Genomic DNA, 20,428 nt, shown 5'->3' with positions numbered 1-20,428 from the left:
ACATACAGAAAGAATATCCATAAATACTATCTTGTCCTTCAACGTTTGCTTTTTATTACTTAGGTCTCAATTTAGGGCGAGTATCGAGTTCAACTCCCACACGGAAAATGCCAAAAGAAGAATGGGAAATTTTGGCAAACAAAAGCTACTCGCACTAAACTGGCATTCCATTTTTGCTTAGGCATGAACTTCACAACATCACAGCCAATAATTAATGACCATAACCATCAATTACACCAACACGGGTGGACAGGATAGCCTCGTGGATTAGAAAGATTAACTCAGCGGAGGAGGGTTGGTGGGCAAACCTTTCTTTACCACCCTCTACAAATAAACTGTAGAGTTTGTAAAACAGCAGCTTGGTGCATAAATGTCTAACTTTATTTGAGAATTTGTTAATAATAAATATGTAACTCAAAAATGTACATAAGGTCAAGTATTTTATATTCATTTCATTTTGCTACTTCTATACGCAACTGATCTTCGGTATGAGTGATGCCTGGCTCTAACTGACGATGTCAGCATGATGTCCCAGTGGGTGGGCATTAAATTAAACTTGAATGTAACCTGTTAGCCATCACAACATCTGGACATACTAAAAGGAGAAAAACTATCACTAGCTACACCAATCAATAGCCATAGCCTATGCAACCCAGAAGGTGATACCATGGCAATCTCCAGTTGCTAAAGAACAATGTGTATTCCCTGGTGAGTGGTCATTGGCTGCTAGAGGCGCAGATTACTGTGGTCACTCATAGTGTGCATGGACAACACAGACTTCTTGTCCAGTTGTATTGAAACTTGATAAAGTGTGACACAAACCAGGAACTGAGTCCAAAGCTGTGCCTTCCTGCGGCACACATGCTGCTTGTGGCTGAAACTATCACATTTTTATCCGTTTTCATTTTGCAACACACTTGTTTGACTACTGCTCAGACAGCAGCTAGTCTGTGTCTGTAGACAAGTTGATGTCTACCATGTGAAATACAGGCGGCTGCGGCAACATGCTAGCAACCAAAGCAATTGCAAAGAGTGCAGGAGTGCATCTTTTGTGACCAGTAACACGAAGGAATACACGTTTTTCCCCAGCAACATGTGGCTGTCAGGTCTGTGTGACTGGGGCAAACAATGATCCATTGGAGTAATTAGTCTTTTAAAGGGACAAATTCTGAGAATAAAGGGCTACATTATTCTCTAGTTGATGTGGTGCATCATGAGTGTTTGTGTTACATCAAAAATAAACAGCAAAAAGTTCTTAAATGCCAATTTTGACTGTTTGACACTGTTCCTGTCCCAAAATGTCCCAAAATACTTGTGTATAAATGTAAAGTATTTATAGCAGATGCAGGATCAGACATGTATTAACATTTCCTTATATAAGGTGAGCACACAGAGGTCAAAATACATCATCCGAAATTATGTTTTTAACTGCACCGGCAGTGGCTGACACATTACAAAAGCTTCATTTTAAATTTTTAATGGCACCTTCATTAGACCAGACAGCATAATTTGTAAGAATGCTAGATGTAGGTGACCTTGCAAAGAAGGAATTAGAGCTTTTTAAATGTAGACACTGGCTCGTGTTATTACTGCCCAATCAGTGTAAATACTCTTCCAACAATGCACTATCCCTTCAGTTGTTACTAATTGGGTCCAACTTACTATGCAAAAACTTCTTCAAGTTCCATCAAACAGAAATTTAAAAAGTTGTGAGACCTGTGGGGGGACAGCTCACCTCAGAGAGCACTTTCCTTGCATCCAGGTTTTGCAGGAGTACTTGCTGGGTGTTAATCAGCTGCTGTGGAGTCAGGGAGCAGCTGACATTCTGAAAAGCCTTCTTTTCAGCTTGGCTTCTAAATTGGACATACTCATCCAGATCTGTCCCCTCACACAGGATGCTCCTCAGGCTGTCTGGCCTCGGGATGCCCATCATCTGAAAAATAAACAACAGCCTCGGCAAAAGTTGGCAAACAGAAGAACTTTGGATCTGACCATATTTTATTTAATTATGTGTCGTATCCTTTGGGTTGCTGTGCAAGCAGATGGTATGCTAAATCACTTTTCGGAACAGGAACTAAAATACTGCTTTGATTTTAAATGTGTTTTTAAATCCACAGATATTTATACAAAAAAAAACAGAACTTGGTGCACCACAGTAGCAAAAGCAAAAAATGTGATAGACAGAAACAATAGCATCCCCTCACAGACAACTATGGACAGAGGCAGAAAACAAAAAAGGACACGTAAACTTCTGTAAGATCTTTATCTTCCTGTCCACACTGTATTCAGGTGCTACCGGAGCCCACTGCAGGTATCTGAGAGCCTCATCTTATTTCATAAGACTTGCTGCACTAGGTTAGGAAGAACATTTGCAGACAAGACAATCATTTCTCCAACTGTGATCCATTTCATTCAGAATTATCTACTGCAGCCGGCTTTAAATGACATTTTGTCAAACAAAAACTAAAAAATACTTTGATTACAATGAGAGAAAGAGCGCCACCTGCTGAAAAAGGTGTTGTCCCATATTCCTAATTAGCCGGGATTCTTAACACACTACCACCGTGCTGGTAGGGGTGTGAAGCGATACTTACTGGATTGATCTGAATCCGGGCATTCATGAGGCTTTCAGCCACCGCTGGTGGCACCGATAAAACTTGTTTCAGATGTGTGGAGAAAGTTTCATTGTCTCTTAGAATATTCCTCAGGATGACTGGATGAGTTTAAAGAGAAATATAGAGTTAGTGTTACTTTTTTTAAAAAGCTGCTGTTTTATATGCATCAACATTTGATTGGCTCCTTTTTGACACAAGCCTTGTTTTGATAGCTTTGGCTATGAGTCCTCCTCGCTCACCATCTGCACTGCAGATATTCTGCAGCCAACAGGCTGTATGTCTCTGCCTCCGTTCTGTGTTTGGTTTCTATACTACTCTAAACAAATGGGAATGCATGCAGAAATCTGTGCGCCGAGTGTGCCATTTGCCCTAATGGACACCAATGCCAAACATGAAGGAGAGCCAAACCTAACAGGGTAGCAGCCCTTTCACCACGGAAGGTCAGTCCACACAAAGCACCAGAGGATTTATTCTGTTGTTGAAAGGACAAGGTTAAAGCTTAAGTCTCTGTCTTCAAAATCACTGCAGTGCAGCCAGTGAGCAAAATGTTACACCACAACATTAAATCTATAAAAATAAGAAAAACCTCCTGTGTATCTCTGTGTGTGCGGGTCTCAGAACAAAGTGGAAAAGCAGGGGAGAAGAATCTGATTTGGTTTTGTTATGCCTGTTGCTTTGAGTGGCATTACAGCCTGATAAATTTCAGTTTAAATGAGATGACAGTTGCAATTAAATCCTTCACTGGCACAAGTAGGGGGTGAACACTTGAGCTGCACGAGTGTGCGAGGGGAGACAATTTGTTGCTAAACATGTACCAGATTGTTAACCAGCCATTTTCTCCTGATTAGCAGCCAACAGATAGCATTTAAAAAGAGGACGTTTCTAAACCAGTCCTCACTGCACGCTGACAGTCACCGTAGCAGGGATCCTTCTAAACAACACCATACTATTCAGCATGCACTCTCTGCTCGCTGGGCCTCCAACATTTGTGACTGACGCGGAGGCCTGGGGGTGGAGGGGGGGGGGACATAATGTAATTAAATGATCACTTTTGTATTTGTACTACAGGCAAGTCAGTCAATTATCTGAATGGGGGAGGAAAGGGAGGAAGTCACTTGTGCCGGGCTATTCAGGGTTCAATTAGGATGAATGTTTGGTGAAAATAACTGGAAATAATTACACACTTTGATACACTAAGCTAACCTTATACAAGGCCTCGCGACTCCCGCTGAGCACATATTATTATGCTCCCCGTCACTACAGGGGCATCAGGAGGGACTGACAGGGTTAGATTACGAGGAAGCAGAACATGCTCCGCGCTCTTCCCGAACACCGTTGGCTTTCTGATTGAGGAGACCACCGGAGTGTTTTTAATCAACCCGTGGCTTTAAAAAAAAAGAAAGAAACAAAGAGGAGGACAACACAATCACCTTTGCTAGCGTAGTGTTTTGATAGTACTCCATTCCCCATTCTTGTTAGTGACCTTTTGTGCTCCCGCCTCAGACAGCGAGTCCCATTAATTACGCCCCGGCTTAGATCTCTGATGGATTTAATCTTGTATATTACAAGCCAGCGACCCCAAAATGCAAATGGCCCACGAGCCGTTTGTTGAACAGCAGAAACTCCCCCCCCCTCAGCCGCCCACCCCCACCCCCGCTTTGCCTTTTTGCAAATTAGGTGCTGTATGAAAATCTGAATACCATCAGACTAAATGAGCCTAATGCAAAGCAGCAACTTATCAAGACAAACGATCTGTCAGTCTGGATGGCAAATTGCATCATAAATAATCACACGCCATTGTTTTTGAGGGATAAAGGGGAATAACAAATCCTCCAACTTGTCATCCTCATGAAGGGGATACTTTCCTTGATGGAGAGTACTTAACAAAGGCAAAGCAGAGTGATTGTTGCTGATGCTGATTATTTATTATATCAATTATATTTTGAAGCATTAGTCAGTACCAGCAAAACTCTGAAGCCAAAAAAGAAAAATGCACCCCTTGACCTTGTCTCTCGTCACCAGTTTCTGCGGTATTTCTTGATAATGGCTTCGAAATAGGTTTTTGATATAGCTCATCAAGATTTCAATAATCAAATGACCATTAGCGGTACCACTGAACTTACCATTAGCAGAGTTAGACTGTGACAAAATTGAAGCCCACTGGTCAACACCATTTGCTAGCAGCTTGGCCCTGCTGAGAATAGATTTGTCTACCAGGGAAGTTTGCAGCTCTGTCAACATCCCAGAAATTCTGGTGAATTGGAAAGACAAAAAACAAACATTTACTCTAAATGTTCTTAAAAATATCAATGTCAACAGTTTCTAATCTAAGCGCAGTGCATCAGAGAGAGACAAGAAGAATGCACATCATTTTTTGACATCTACGTGGTAGTGTCTTGTGAAATTGTCCCCCAGGATGAGACAGTAAAACTGTGTCATATGCTAGCATGCTAACGTGGGCCAATTCAAAATGTGCGACATTTACGGAGTGACTGAATTATCTAAAAATAGCTGCTGTGCAGAAAACTGTCCAGAAGTGCACGAGAAGATGATCTAGAACAGGAGATCAGCCAAATCAGCTGAGCTTTTCGATTTTTAGTGGCCCATTCCCAAAACTTCGTAATCATGCCTCGTTTATAAATTCCTAAAAGACAGAAAAAGAACATCCCGGCACATACATGGAGTTGTCGAAGTTATTGACTTGGCCTGGTGTCTCTCCTGGAGTTGGATAAGGCAAACAGGGATTTTCAAGGTTGCACACCATACCCTGAATCCAGGGAATCACACCAGCTGATGGCATGGCTTTATTAGGGTAGTGACCTTTGAAAGGAATAGAGATGAATACTTATTAATCTAACCATGTTCATGACATTTATTTTTTTGACAAGTTAAAAGTTGTTAATGGATTCACAAAACAAAATTTAGTATTGCAAGTAGGCTTGTACTTACATTGGCCTTTGTAAATTGGTTGCGTAGTGGTCCGCACCCCCACCAGTATGAAGAAGAGAAACAGAGGCCACAGTACTTCAATGACCAGTCGCACCTACACAAAGGAAAAGGTATTTTCATTTGATTAATTTGCTGTGGATGATAGCGTGTCTAAACCTACTGCTTTCTTTGCTTGCTTAGCAAGTAGATTAGCTTACCTATAGCAGGTTAGCTTAGCTTAGCAAGTATATTAGCTTGCCTATAGCAGGTTAGCTTAGCTTAGCAAGACAAAGTTTACAATACAAACTTTTTTTACCCTTGGTTTTGTATGGATTAAATTAATGAGATACCAGCTTATTTTATTACCTCTGGACAGAATCGGGGTAGCTGTTTCTCTATTTCCAATCTGTATGTCAAGCTTAGCTAATTGGAGTTTGAGCTGTAGACTAAGGGCACCAGCAGTCTAATTCAATCATAAAAACACTCTAGCACTAGCAGCAAGTGTTGGTGGTGTTCTGCAGAAAAAACACTGGGTATATTAATTAAAACTCCAAAGCTACAGAGTTGTTTACAATTTGAAATTATTATTCAGAGACGTACATGTCTATTGCTATATATACATATATTCTCTGCAAAACCAATAATGCTGATTTCTGAGTCAAGAACCATTAAAGATTGACAGAAAATAACTTCACGCCCTGTATAGGTGAGACTTTTCATCTCCCTGTATATTTACAATGTAGATACTAAGCATAAGATTGAGAGAGCAGTCTCTGCTCGTGACTCCCCAAGCTGAAGCTATCACTCACTCCTTATCATCGCCTTGCCACACTCAATCCTCTCCTGGATGAAGAATGTCAACCACTTTCTTACTTTAATACAACCACTTTATGCCCGCTAGCAGGAAAGTGCTCCATGTGACACGACAGCTTTTCATTTTAACTTAACATAATACATACACCAGTCGGCCACAACATTAAAACCATCATGACCTAATGTTTTTCAGCAGAAAACTGACTGCACTGAACTGCATTGCCTCTGCTAGCAGCCACTCGCCAACCCCTCCCTGCTTAAAAATACATATCTGCTTCCATTGCTTTCCATTGTAGGTACAAGACATACATATGTGTCTGTGTTTTCTGACATGGCTCCATCATAGCCAGCTTTAAGGTTTGTGCTATAGTAGCTGCACAGCACAGCCTTTGCTCCCTGCATGCATCAATAAACCCTCATGGTTTTACTAGAGAACCAAGAAGCTGTTTTAGTGTTTTACAGATGATTCAACCACCTGTTTCTGCTTCTCACGCATCAACTTCAAGAACAAGCCCACTCACTTGCTACCTAATACAGCCCACCCTTTCACAGGTGCCAGTGGAACAAGATAATCAGTGTCATTCATTTCACTTCTCAGTGGTTTTAATATCGTGCCTGATCAGTACCTAGTCTATTTTTATTATAGTTATTACAAGTTCAAGCTTACACCTTTACCAAACTCACTTACAAGGTAACTCTTACAGTGCTGTCACTGTCAACGTTTCTTTACGCGTCAATTGAGGGTAACATACGCTGTAACAAAAAGTCAATTCATGCCTGCTATGAAGTGGTTTCAGCAGAGTTATATGCTTTTCCACAAATAATTATACAGCATATATAAAAATTGAACTGTTAAAACTTGTAAGTGCCAACTTTCTGCCAGCTGGGGTTTGCATGGCCCTTGTTACATTCGTCACTCACGAACTCCTAATCTTCATGCACTCCCAGCGTTTCTGTTAAAGCGACCAGCTTAGAGCAAACGGCCGGAGAGCCTCAGTCAGCAAACTCCCCCTATTAGCGCTTCTGCAAAATGTTCGGACTTTGTATTTGACAGCACATCCAGATAATAAGTGAAGACATCCGTTATTATCTTCATGATTAAAGCGCAGAGCAGGCAGAGGTGAAGAAAATGCAATAATATATATTGCTTGCTTTGCCATGGCACCATGGAGACCTTATAAGTGAGTCTGAGCACATTTCATTTAGTTCACTTGGCATTTAGGGATATAGTGAATCTTCAGTTGTAGAATTTGTCAACGAATAAAACTGCAGAAAATCACGTTGCATATATTTCAAAGAAACTAGATAGAATTTAAAATTTAGTCCTTTAATTCCTTCTAGTCTATGTGTCAGTGAGGATGTAGTTCTGCTGAGAGGGTGAATTATCATAATGTATGCCAAAGAAAAGGCCTGGAGAGGGAACACAGATCATGGGGGACTTTCTCAGTGTCTGGCTCCCCAGGCATTTGCCGTCGGACACTAGAGTCTTTGTGAATAGATAATCTTCTCCTATGAAATTATGTGGAATACTGGACCATAAAATCAGTTTCATGCCTGTTATAAAATCTTAAAATGCTTGGTGAGGCATTCATATAATTGGTCATTAACCTCCACAAGGCCTCCAGAAGCACCATTGTCCTTGCTAACTCCCACTGGTTTTGTCTAATAACAATATTTCATGTTGACATTGGCCAAATATCCTACATCCCATGCACAAAACCACTACTGTCCTCTTACATATTATTGGGGAAAAGTAGTTGCATATTTCTCCCTGTTACAAAAAGAGCCCACACTGTTCTTTCTGCTGGTTGGTAAAATTAGCAAGGGAGGAACGTTTCCCAGAAATAAAGTTGTAAAATTGCAAATGACTTTGCATTGAGTTATTCCAAGAAAGTATGAACTTTGATGAAATGTCTGAAGATGTCGTTTGTTCTGCTCAGGTAACAGGCACACTGCTGCGCTCGAACCCCCAACAAAACAAGTGGGCGGACGCGACTGCAAGGGTATAAATCAAACACATTGCAGCTTTCTACAGCAGCAATATCTGCCTCTAACAAGGCTTACAAGATTCCTTGACAACCAGTCGAGACCCTTGGAATGCCGTTGCAACTGTTATCTTCCCGCAGCATGCGAACTGCTGGTCAGTGTGGGTGATACGGCAGGCAATTATGTCCGCCCACGCACGTGGGCAAGGGACAATTGTTTGAAAAAGTTTTCTGAATGAAATACATCAACCAGGCTCATTCATATGAAAAGAATATTGTTCTTTTTATAAATCTAAAGCTTTATTATTTTTACTTAAATTAGAAATGCTTCAAGAGAAGTGTGCACAATTTTCAAGAAGAAAAATTCAGCTGCTAACTCTTGAAATGGATAAAGTGTCTTGTGTGGTAAGTGGCATAGGGTTTTAGTTGAAGCAGACAAGGGCTAAAAAAAAGTCCCAGTGAAAACGCAACAGGTCAGTGATAGGAAGCTAACGCAGTGATGTTCAACAAAACAGATATACAAGATGAGCCAGATAGGGGTAGGAAACAGCATTTGCGTCCTCCTCGTCCCTTTCAAACAGGAAATGGTCAATATTTTGTTGTCCGTCTTTGACTTGGCATTTATGTGGGTTTTTTTTAATGTGTATTAGCACTTAAATAAATGTTTGAAATAAAGATTTGATTGATTCACTGAGTTGTTTCAATGAGAGAAGATCCTGTAACTTTACAGTTTAAGTCCTGTAACAGTTCAAGTTTAAGTGTAATAACTTATTTTATTTTGAAAAGAATATTTAGCATTTAAGAAAAGTTGATTTTGCTTTGTGTCTGCTGCCACTTATAGTGGAAAATTCTTATCGGCATGGCACACTTGGAAAATAATTGGGAATTGGAATTGGCCAAGAAAACTGTATCTCTATAGTGACATTACAGCTGGCCACAATTGTTGTTATCATAGCAAAGTGCTGACTTAACATAAGAAGCAAAAGCAGGTGAAATCAGACGAGGTGTAATTGCTGAAAACATCTGACGTTAAGTTGAGTCCCTTTATGAGCACTTAAAGTGCTAAAAATGCTCATGAAAGCACAACAGCTAAAAAAAACCAACAGCTTAAGGTGAAGCGGTGGAAGTGTCTGTCAGTGAAGGAATGAAAACAGCTAAAATGTCAGCTGAACTGTAGTCAGTGATAGTAGTTCCCTTCTGTACTTAAATCCAAGGGTAGCAGAGATGTGAGAAGGAAAATTTGGCGTATTGCTTGAAAAGTGAAAATGAATAACCTTTAATTGTGTGGTCATGTTTTCGTAAACTGTAATGACACTACTCTTTATGGGTAACAGTGGTCGTTCGTCGGAGAACAGAAAGAAAATTTGCCCTTCAAACAAAGCGTTTAACATTTGTCACTCCCTATCCATTTCCACTGAGCCAAAGACCGGCTTTGTTAGAAGTAAAATCCAGCCAACGTGACATAACATGCACAGGAGATGGATCACCAAAAATTGAAGGTGACACTTTGAATTGGTCGGCATTAAGGTAAGATTGTTCTTGTTCTCTAAGGGGAGAGTTAAAGGGGGCTTACTTCTATAGTAGACAATTTTCCTAGTAAATCCCTCCTATTACCTTTCCCTCCCATGAATAACTTAGTCGCCCTTGATAACACAACCCTGGGACCACATCCTCATTTTCTCTCCATTGCTGACCAATTTTAGCAGATATAGGTTGATTTGCAAAGGGGTGGTGGTGGTGGGGTTAGCGCACAGAAGTGTACCTTTTGTCTCTTCCGTAGAGTGAAGTTCTTCCACAGGAGCAGAGTGAACTGCGTCAGGAGACCCATTACGGCTTATCCTGGCAATATCCTGCCAAAGCGTCGCTATGGCAACTGGCCCACTTAATAAACCCTGGAGGGAATAAAAGGCAGAGTTTGGTTTTAATACAGAAGAGCAATGCATCTTGGGGGAGTGCCACTAATCATTCACTTCCCCAGGCCTTGGGGCTTATGGTGCAGCACCTGTTCTAAGAATTATTATCACCTACACTCAGCACATCTCAGGATGGGGGCTCAGCTCGTGGAGGTTACGCAGCTCGGGTCTAGCAGTCAAAGAGTCTTTATTAAGGACCATGCAGTTGTTTTATATATACTGCTTATTAAACAAGTATATCAAAGCAAAATCTTTTTTTTTTGCTGTTGTTTTGCCTTTAAAGGGGGAACGTAAACTCTAGTCTTTGCCTCATTGACTACACTTGTGCAAATTCGCTGTCCATTAATCAGTCTCTTTAGTGACCAGAGAACAATAAAAGTCAGGGGGAAAAAATACATGGGCAACTCCATCACTTTTCATGTGGACCAAAGACTGCCGTAAAATATTTATTACGTATTTTACTATCTACTCACGCCTGATTACACAGATAATAAACAAATAGGTCTGCTGTGTCATTTATACACTGCTACATCAAGTATGACCTTTATTAAAAACTCCACAGCTGACAGTCCTCCCACTGACTACGGTTAATTTATCTGCTCGTCGTGGCATCCGAATCAGTCCAGCATGTTGGTCTGAGTTGCTATTAGTTTCATGCGTTCAAAGAAAAGGCACATGCTCAGGTGTAACATATCCCTACGGATTAGCCTGCATTTCTATATCAATTTACAGTTTTTATGCCAGCAATTAATGTAAGAATGGTCAATTTGACTACACATATAACCGCAGCAGCTGGGCACGCCCACATTTAACATAAACATTTATAATAGATTAAAAGAAAACAGTGGCGGACTCACACATACATGATTTCTGTTAGAGAGCACACTGCAAAATGTGACAACTTTACTGATGAAGTCATACATCATCTGTAAATATTTACAAACAATACATGAAATAAACATGTAACATTTTTGCATAATAACATGTTAATAATTTATGTATCCTGCATATTCCAAAATGCAAACATGTTTAATACTCATACATCTACAGTGTCATAGTTACAAAAGGTAAGGACCCATACGCAAAACTTTTTTGTCGGGCAGGTGTTGATGACAAACTTGCTCCATCACGCTGGTGTGACAAAAGTCTACAGACTGTTTGCATAAGCAAGGAACGCGGGCGATAAGCAAACAGATGGACTGACAGGCCATGAGTAGAAAGGTAGGATAGTAAATAAACAGAACTTTACAGGTGAAACTGAATGAACTCTGGGCACACAGTTTAAGAAAGGTGGGAAACAAGATAAGACAAGCAGTGATGAAGATGACCAGATGTCGAAAACATGGGGAAAATACGTGGGTAAGATACTTAAAAACACAACAAAAGAACCAAGAAACCAGAATGGCAGCGATCCAATAGCTTATCAGGACCGCAATCCATCACGGTTCCAAGGTTACTGCCTATAAATCGCCTATAAATCGCCTATAAATCCACAAATGTGACCTTGACTTTGAGCACAGTTTGAGTACAAATCTGTTAGGTGATTATTACGTGTGAGTAAAACCTGACCAACACTCTAGGACTGGGATGTTAAACTCATTTGGCACTGTAGACCCCGTGAAGTCCGCTTTGATGTTAAGCAGCCCGGACGACTGAACGTTAACTAACACCTGAGATATTTTAATATAAGGACAGAAGAGCAACTTCAGCAATACATCTCAGATTTTTTGTTGTTGTTGTTTTTTACATGGCAATGAAATACTGCTTTAACTGCAAGAAATAAATATGTAAAATAAACTGTTAACTTACACAAATCATCCTTCAAAAACAAAAAGGAATTCTTTGTTAACTGAAAGGATGTTTTGTTTTTTGCTTTTATCATTAAGGCACTGTGAAAAAAAAATCTCTCTATAGCAGATAGTGAAAAACAGGAACTTTCTGTAATCTGTTTATCTATTACTTAATTACTTTGGTTATATAAATGGCCACAGGGGAGCTCTTCATCAGTAGGAAAAGGCATAGGACTTGTGAAAATGCAGCTAAAAGTCTAAAATTTATGTCCTTCTTCACATTTTCCAAAGGTGTCCTTTGGGCTGATTGGAGTCTTTGGCAGGGCGATTCTGGCCCGCGGACCTCATGTTTGACACCCCTGTCCTAGAATAAGTAGTGATGGGTGATCCAAAAAAAGAAGACAGCAGACAGACGTATCCTGATGCCTGAAAGTTATAGTTTCAGATTTTCAACGTTTTTTGTTTTTTTTTTAATTTCATTTTGAATTTCTTCTTTTGTTTTGTTTTCAGTTTACTTTCGGTTTAGTTGCCAGAGTGGATTTTGTTATTTCGGTTTAGTTTTTATTGTTTGAAAATGTAACTTTTAATTGCTTTCGGTGTTAGTTTTAATCTTAAGCAGTTGACTCCCGGCTGTCATGATCCTGCATTTTCTGACTCATTTTTCTGTTTAATGTTTCCCATTTGACCTTGTTGTAGTTTTCAGTGTAAATATTACCTTTGCTTTGTTTAGGTTTTAATCATTTTGTATTCATATTTTTCTTTGTTATTCTCAAATGTTTCTGGCTTTCTGTTCCCCCATGCCTAGTCTGTGTTTCTGTTATATAATGTTTTAGTCAGTTTTGCCTTTTCGTGCTTACTTTGACCTTACTTAGTCAAGTGCATGTGTTAGTGTCAGCCTTAGTGTTTTCTGTTTTATTTTGGTAGTCTCACGCTCTGTGTGTGTTTTGCGTTCAGTTTTGCTTCCCTCTTGCTTCTTAGTTGATTCTGTTCAGCTGCGCCTTGTCTTTCCCAGCTGTGTCTTGATGATCTTGATTTAAGCCGTCTGTTTTCGCTACTTCCTTGTTGCGATATCTCTCATCCACCAGCTGCCTGTTCTGCCTGTTTGTTTAGTTTCCAGTACCTCCTAGTTTAGTTTTGTATTCTTGCAGTCCAAACCACCAAATACGAAAACTAAGCAAATTTCCTATCCTTGTGCCTGAAATGACATTTTCAAAACACGTATTTGCCAGTTAGACAGGCACACGCACAGATCGGTACGTGTTGAGTCAGAGAAATTGATTAATATTTAACACCCATGTTATGTTACCCATCTGTGCTCAAAAACATGTTTCCTAGCACTTTATCTCATGTTCTGTGAAGACATTTAAGACCCAGGTACGTGCCCTGGGTGAGGAAGGCAGGGATTCGGATGAGCTTTTTAGCCCACGGGTAGTCCTGACAAATGTGCCACCTGTTAACGCTCCATTTCCTCCTTCTGCACGGGTCCCATCTCCTCCACATGCGTTTACATTATTTAATGCTACTTCATGGATGTTTTATTTACCGTCATGAGAAAATGGATGCGGCCTCACTTCCAAACGCCCAAATAAGTGCTCTAATGGGCAAAAGAATGGGAGTGCTCAAGGCCATTCGATAATCTGTTAGAGAATATTGGTGAGAGGAAGCACAGAATCTCCTCACTTAAATTCTGTTTTTCCACCAATGCCAAGTTATATTATTATAGAGGGCAATTTAAGTGAATCATGCGGTTACTGCTGCTGGCAAACTATCCATATTGTTCAGAGATAAATGGATTACGATCAGACACGCAAGCAGTTTTTCTTGTAGCGCGCTGCTCAATATTTCACGGTTCGTGTGTATTTTTAAGGAGATCGTTTCGGACCTCTACAAGCGCCCGATGACCTGGGTCATGACACGGAGGCCTAGAGCATGCACAGGCACTTGAGTGCATCAAATGCTTTCGTAATTGGCCTGCCGATTTGTCTCGCTCAGCTTTCAAGCCTCGCCTTCATATGTAACACGCAGGAGAAGAAAGACAGCTTGGCACCACCTCCAATCTGAAATCACGTCAGGCATGAAGGGTAAACGGCATCTCTCAGAATACACTTGAGCCATATGTCAGAAAAATCTGTGTGTGTGTGTGTGTGAATTGCATTGGTATCTAGGAAAAAAAACAAAGAGAGAGAGATTTGTCTGTAAAAGACGGCGTGTGTGGGTGAGCGTTGTGGAAAAGCCCGAGCTCAAGGACTCTCTTCCGATCCCACATCTAAAGAAGAGATAACAAGTAACAAGAGAGGAGTCTGATTGTGATTTGCATTGCAGCCGCAGTGTTGCAAAACAAAGCGAACTGTTCTCCGGAGAACAAAAACCATACAAGTGAAGTGTTTTCCAGATCATCGTTTTAATCTACGACTTGGAGCACAAAGAATAATTGAAATGAGTTCTTTCTCTCTTTATTTTTTGTCCTCACAAGACTACGGCCATCAGGCGCCAGCATCACTGTATCATTAGCTCCAAAGAAAGCCCCAAGAAAAAAACAGCAAGGAATGAGAGAAAAGGGAAAGAATATAGCGCTGGGGAAAAAAAGGAAAGGAAGAAAGAAGCGTATTGAGAGGATATAAGTGCTGATGCATGCCTGGCATTTGGGGACTAGGGACAGCAAAGTGCATTATTTCAGCCCTTAGGATGATGGAAAGAGAAAACAGATATTTGTCATAGAGCATGAGAGCAGAGGACAGCAGCAAATGACTGCAACATCAGTTACAAGGGGGTCGCCATAGCCTTGTGAAGGGTATAATGGTCCCTGCGCTCCTTTGTCCAATCCGTCTTTTTTTCCCTCCAAGTATCTCGATCACGAGCTCCATACAACTTTGCTACAGCGGGAAATCATACAGTGGCGAAGGCAAGTCTGGGGAAAAGGTACTGTGTGTATTAAGTGCAGCTGCTACACCGACAAGCACGTCGCCTCAATCGTGCTGCTTTACTCCATTAGACACCAATACACCAATCACTGGTGTTCAAAGAGATAGCGCTATATCAAGATAACAGGGGTACACTCAATTAAAGCTTATGAAAGGTGTTCAAAGGATCCTTAAAACTGACACCTCCAATTTGGGATCACATTTGAATACAGAAGAAAAAACTCTGACTTCATAATCACAGCTTTGTGATGCAAAACACTGAGAGTGGGGGAAAGTATTGATGATATTGATTTAGTACATTTTAATCTTCTCCCGCCTGGATCTCTCAGTGCTCCATGGCTCGTCTCCAGTCGGTGCAGATTCCCCTTTTAAAAATCTGCTTATTAACATATAAAGCTCCTAACCGTCCCGCGCTTTGATTTCAAAACAAGAGGAGATCACACTGAGCTTGTTGATTTGTTTTAAACAACTCCTCAAAACGTATGTATATAGTATCAATACCAAATCGATAATTAACATTCAAACTGCGATAACTTTATTCGTCCCAAAAAAGGGAAATTTGTTTACAGCTTACCCGCACTGCCTATTCACATAGCCAAACTCAACCTATAGTCTTTAAACACTGATCACAAGCATTGTTGCAGGTAAAGGCAGAGACAATGAGGTCAAGAAAGATAAATAAAAATAAAAATGAATAAATATATTCCAAATAAATTAATAGAATAGTTTTATTAGTTTCTGATAATGAAAAAAAAAATATGTCTAACATGAACTATTAAAAAAAGGATAATAATAATGTTTTTATATAGCACATTTAGACGACAGAAAGTGCTTTAGAGACAGGCACTTTATGTCGCAGCTTAAAAATGTATGAAAGTTGTGTTTTCTTGTATTAACTAATTACTCTGAAAAGTAAAAATCACAGTGATTTAATGGTCATTAAATTGTGTTCAGATTTGGCAAACTGATGACTATTCTCATAAATCACGACGCACTGCTCCATCCTACATAAGCTGCCTTTATGAGTTAAAAGTATTGGCCCTGTATTTATATGGGACTAGTGAAAATGCAGCTAAAAGTCTAAAATTTATGTCCTTCTTCACAAAGCCCAATTTTTACTTTCCATTATAGTTTCCATCTGTTTGTGTGTATGGAAGTGTATAGTTTGGAATCAATGTCTGACTGTATGGCTGATTGTGTTCGTATGTCTTTATACGTACACACTTTGAACATGCATGTGTGGCTTTGATTCAAATTTTGCAGCACATCATTTTTAATTATTATTGTTATATGAAAATACTGGAGCTGTCAGCGTTAATCTCGTTAAAATGATCTCCGTTAGCGAGTTAGCGCGGATCGCCCGGTGCGTGGGGCTGCACGGCGTCAACGCATTAGCGCGGTTAGCTCGTTAATGCGTCAGCGCCGATTTGCCGTGTTAATGCGGCTATGGCGTTAACATCATTTTAAGGAGATTAACGCTGACAGCACTAGAAAATACGTTGCGCTATTTGCATCATAATGTGAGTTCCTCACAAAAAAAAAAGTAACCTCGGTAAACATTTTCTCTTATCAACAGTCCTGCACTTGAGGTGCACTCAACTTTTACTCAAACATCCAAAATAGGACTGAAACGTTTTATTCTACCTGCTTCACAGAAAACTCCAGTTTGAATTCATGGCGACTACAATGGATTCAGACCCAGTTTCACGGTAAAAGACAACATTAAAATGTCCACAGAAACTTTTAAAGCCACTCCATAATCCACTTCTCCTTGGTCCATTCATATCCTCAGAATGCTCCAAAACCTCTTTTCCCCCCTTAAAACGCTGCTAAATGCAGGGCTTCCATTTGTTGCATTGTGAGTTTGAGAGTCACAGAAACCCTGGGCTCTCAAGCTGCTCCAGTCTTGGTCATTTTAGCTCAAGGTTGATGATCTCACTGTGTTTCAAAACACTAACAAAACAAAACACCTTCGTCAGACCGACCTGAATCAATGCACATTATCAAACTCTGTGCACGCTTTGGAGGTTATCGTTTGTATTCCTGTTCAGGTGCACTGACGAGCATTTCTACCATCCCATTTATATTACCTCTCTCTATAATGCAATGCAGTTTAACAGCGTCTTGCAGGTACATCTTGCAAAATGGAATTAACAACTCTATAAAACTGTTTAAAACATTATAACCTTGATAGAGTTTGGAATAATTTCAAGGTGGCTGGTTTAGCTTCTGGAGAACTACTATGTCAGACTGCATTAGGTTTAGTCAGGTGTATAAATGTATACAGCTTTCCTTTTCCCAATCGGCTTGATGTATTAACTCTAGCTGCAAATGCCAACACCTTAGTTTTGCTGCTTTTAGTCGTGCCTGCTGTAATGCTTAGTGCATATTTCTGCATATTTCCAATACAAACGGCATAACGTGCGGATGCAAGGATGAAGACCCATTTGGCCTTCATCTGTTAACCTACACCCAGCTGTAGAACACAAGGATCGAAGTGATGAAGCTGCAAGAATCTGCCGTTTCTCTTTGCATTGCTATCACTCTAACACTGCACATCACCAGCAACTAGTCCCCTCCCTATGCTCTCCCTCAGGCAAGTCTCCTGCCTGTCCCTGTGCCAGCTCTGCCAAGCGACCCAAAGATGGATCTTAATTTTCTTTTAGAGCCACACATAGAAATCTCAGCAATGTAAGTAGAGAGCCCTACTGGACTATAATACTTGGTATTAAAAGAGATTCTTGACCCCGCTGCTCACAGTTGTACACATAAGCTTCTGAAAACTGCAGCAAGGTCAGTCTCCTTACACGCAGCGCAGCGTTAGATGTTAGGAATGATCTAAAGACTCAACATCAGATGTAAATAATGAGCCCTTCTGGAACACTCTGGATAAGATAATATCAGTATGATGCACTAAATAAACTAAATACTTCTCTCTACAGTCGCCACACTGTAAAGAGAGAATGTATTATAAAGAGGAAAAAAAGCACTACACATTTATTTACTTATTGGACTGACAAGGACATCTACCCATTATGCCTTTGCTTTAGAAGATGGTGTGACGTGAGTATGCTGTTGCAGAATTAGCTTGACAAGCTAGTTCTGAGAATAAATAAAGCACACACTTCAAAGAAAGTGCTCAGCTCTGCATCATCAGAAGATGTTTGTGTTTTGTTTTTTTTATATAGCGCCAAATAACAAAACGAGTCACCTCAAGGTGCCTTTTATCACAAGGTCAAGACGCTACATTATTGGAAAGGAGCCCCATTAATCACACAACGCCCTATGAGCAAGCGCTTTGGCAACAGTGGGAAGGAAAAACTTCCTTTTACCAGAAAGAAACCTCCAGTAGATCCGGTAGATTTGTGGTGGAGCACGAGATTCCCATCTGTCCACATAAACACAAATCTCTCAGGAATGTTTACAGCACCTTGTTTAATCTGTGCCACAATAAATCAAACCATTTCTAAAATGCAAAACTGTAAACTAGAGAGCAAAGTAAGCACTGAGTGTATCCTTCTAACATAGATGGCTTAAATTGAAATGATCAGCCTAATCGGGGGTTTTGCTGATGGCATCAGTGGGATTGCAGTGCTAGTTTATATAAAGTTCTCTTTTAACAACTTCTTTTGAAAACTTTTTTACGTCCTTGTGATCTGCACGCTGAACAAAACTGAAAATCTCCGGAGTGATATTTTTTTTCTTCACCTGTTTAACCTGCATCTGATTTTTGCACCAATTACTCCCTTTATTCACAGAAACCTTAAGCTGTCAAACTGATAATAAGTCAGAACGCTATTACTGATTTTAAAGTGGTCATTACATGTAATTAGTTACAGGGACGTAATACTTCTAAGCTCTCATCTACTCGGATCAACTTGTCAGTCATTTTCAGGCCCTGATTACTCATTCATTAGATATAAATTAAACTGATGAATTAAAAAAAATTATTGCTGGCGCTTAAATGACTCATTAAGACACGTACAAAGGTACACGCTACGCGGCATTGCTTATACTTAGCTCGCTGGCTGTCGAAGCAGCCCTGGCACTGAGTAGATCATTAGCATGGGAGTAAGGTTCCTCAGCATGGGTTAAAGTTCACTTTGTCTCCCTTCTAAGTCAGCTGTTACGCTAGTGCTGTGCCATACTGCAAATTGTGGTTTCAATCTGACATCAATACAGAATAAATGCAGGCCCAGTATGTTGATACCAATACCGATACGTTTTCTTTATAAAGGCAGCTTATGTAGAGAGCAGTGTGCCATGATTTCAGCTACATACTGAACTTAGAGTATACAAACAAAGTATTGATCAATCTAATACCAATAGCAGCGGTGGTATCGATACTATGATATTCGGTTCGATCTGTCCACCTGTAGGATGAGGACGTTTAAGTTCCCTGACACCAAACACTAAACAGCAAGTATTTCATGTTCTTTGGTTATTATGTAAAACAAAAACCCCCCAAATAGGTATAAACTGTAATCCCTTATATCCTCCTCAGCCCTCTTTATTGACATTTTAAATGTAGCCAGCCTCCAGAAGAGTTTTTTTTTTTTTTTTTTTTCCCCACTAAGATAATCGCTTCTCTGGGCGCTCTGTTTTATCCGCTGCAGACAAGACAGGAGGGGGAATAAAAAGGAGAGGAGTGTGTTTGGCTTCCCAGAGCCTGAGCCTGGGCTAGCCCCGGGAGTTGAGAGAGCAAGCTACAAAAAAAGAAAAAGAAAAAAACGCAGAAGAACACCAGAAAGAGAGCATCACAAACACGTGTCCTGTTAGAGGAAAAACAAACTCTCACCCTCTTAGAAAGAAGAAGAAGTAACCTACCTCAAAGCTGTTTGGCTTTCACCCATCAGCACATCTTGGGGTTTAAAGATGGATTAAGAGCAGTTTTAACTGGCAGCCTTTATGACTGACGCAGAAAGCCTTTTGCAATCTCTCTCTCTCTCTCTCTCATTCCCTGCCTGTTTCTCATGATCGCTGTCCCCTTTTACCTGGAATCATAAAGTATGCAAATGACCTCCGCTGAGCCTGTCGTAGCGACTGTAGCCACAGCCGGTAAGCGCACAGGTGGTGCACATTGCACAGCGCGCTCCCTTAAAGCCGAGGCCCGCAGCAGAGCGCATATGTCTGCGTCTTGTAGTCCTGTCTCAGTCACCCGGAGAGGCGAGAGAGGGCGAACGGGAGCACTGGCCTTACATTTGGCTTCCCCTGTTGTGGCATTGTGTGCGTTTGTCTCGCGGGGCGCCTCGCAGCAAACTTTCAAATTTGGTCACCTGTTGACTTAGCTGAAATTATTCATGATCTCATTAGTCGGAAACATTCATCTTTATTTTAATAAGTCGAGCTGCGATGAGAGCGGTTTGAGACCAGATGGGATCACGGGAAGAGCATTTATTTACCGAGACAGAGCCAAAGTGAAAACGTTGATGATGTTGGTGATAATCAGCGGAATGCGTCACA

General features: G+C 40.5%; 1 protein-coding gene across 5 annotated transcripts in view; it reads right to left on the bottom strand.

The window, feature by feature from the left end:
• The window catches only part of LOC100691919 (ATP-binding cassette sub-family A member 1), a 176,714-nt gene extending 156,569 nt beyond the window's left edge, over positions 1-20,145 (bottom strand). For 3 of the 5 annotated variants that reach the window (XM_013274475.3, XM_013274476.3, XM_025905493.1), the window contains exons 1-7: positions 19,793-20,145; positions 10,104-10,233; positions 5,565-5,658; positions 5,294-5,435; positions 4,739-4,866; positions 2,595-2,713; positions 1,736-1,933 (exon numbers count right to left, since the gene is read on the bottom strand). In XM_013274475.3, the coding sequence (XP_013129929.1) occupies positions 1,736-1,933; positions 2,595-2,713; positions 4,739-4,866; positions 5,294-5,435; positions 5,565-5,658; positions 10,104-10,169 (747 nt within the window). In that variant the 5' untranslated portion in view covers positions 10,170-10,233; positions 19,793-20,145. Of the gene's footprint in view, positions 1-1,735; positions 1,934-2,594; positions 2,714-4,738; positions 4,867-5,293; positions 5,436-5,564; positions 5,659-5,909; positions 6,284-6,352; positions 6,529-10,103; positions 10,234-19,792 lie in introns of those variants that run through there. The other 2 variants (XM_025905495.1, XM_025905494.1) reach the window with 2 other exon arrangements.
• Positions 20,146-20,428: the final 283 nt, after the last annotated feature.

This window comes from Oreochromis niloticus, linkage group LG3 (genome assembly GCF_001858045.2).
Source record: "Oreochromis niloticus isolate F11D_XX linkage group LG3, O_niloticus_UMD_NMBU, whole genome shotgun sequence".
NCBI classification, from domain to species: Eukaryota; Metazoa; Chordata; class Actinopteri; order Cichliformes; family Cichlidae; genus Oreochromis; species Oreochromis niloticus.
Note: the sequence above shows the minus strand (reverse complement) of the source record. Positions and strands in the feature narration are given on the sequence as shown.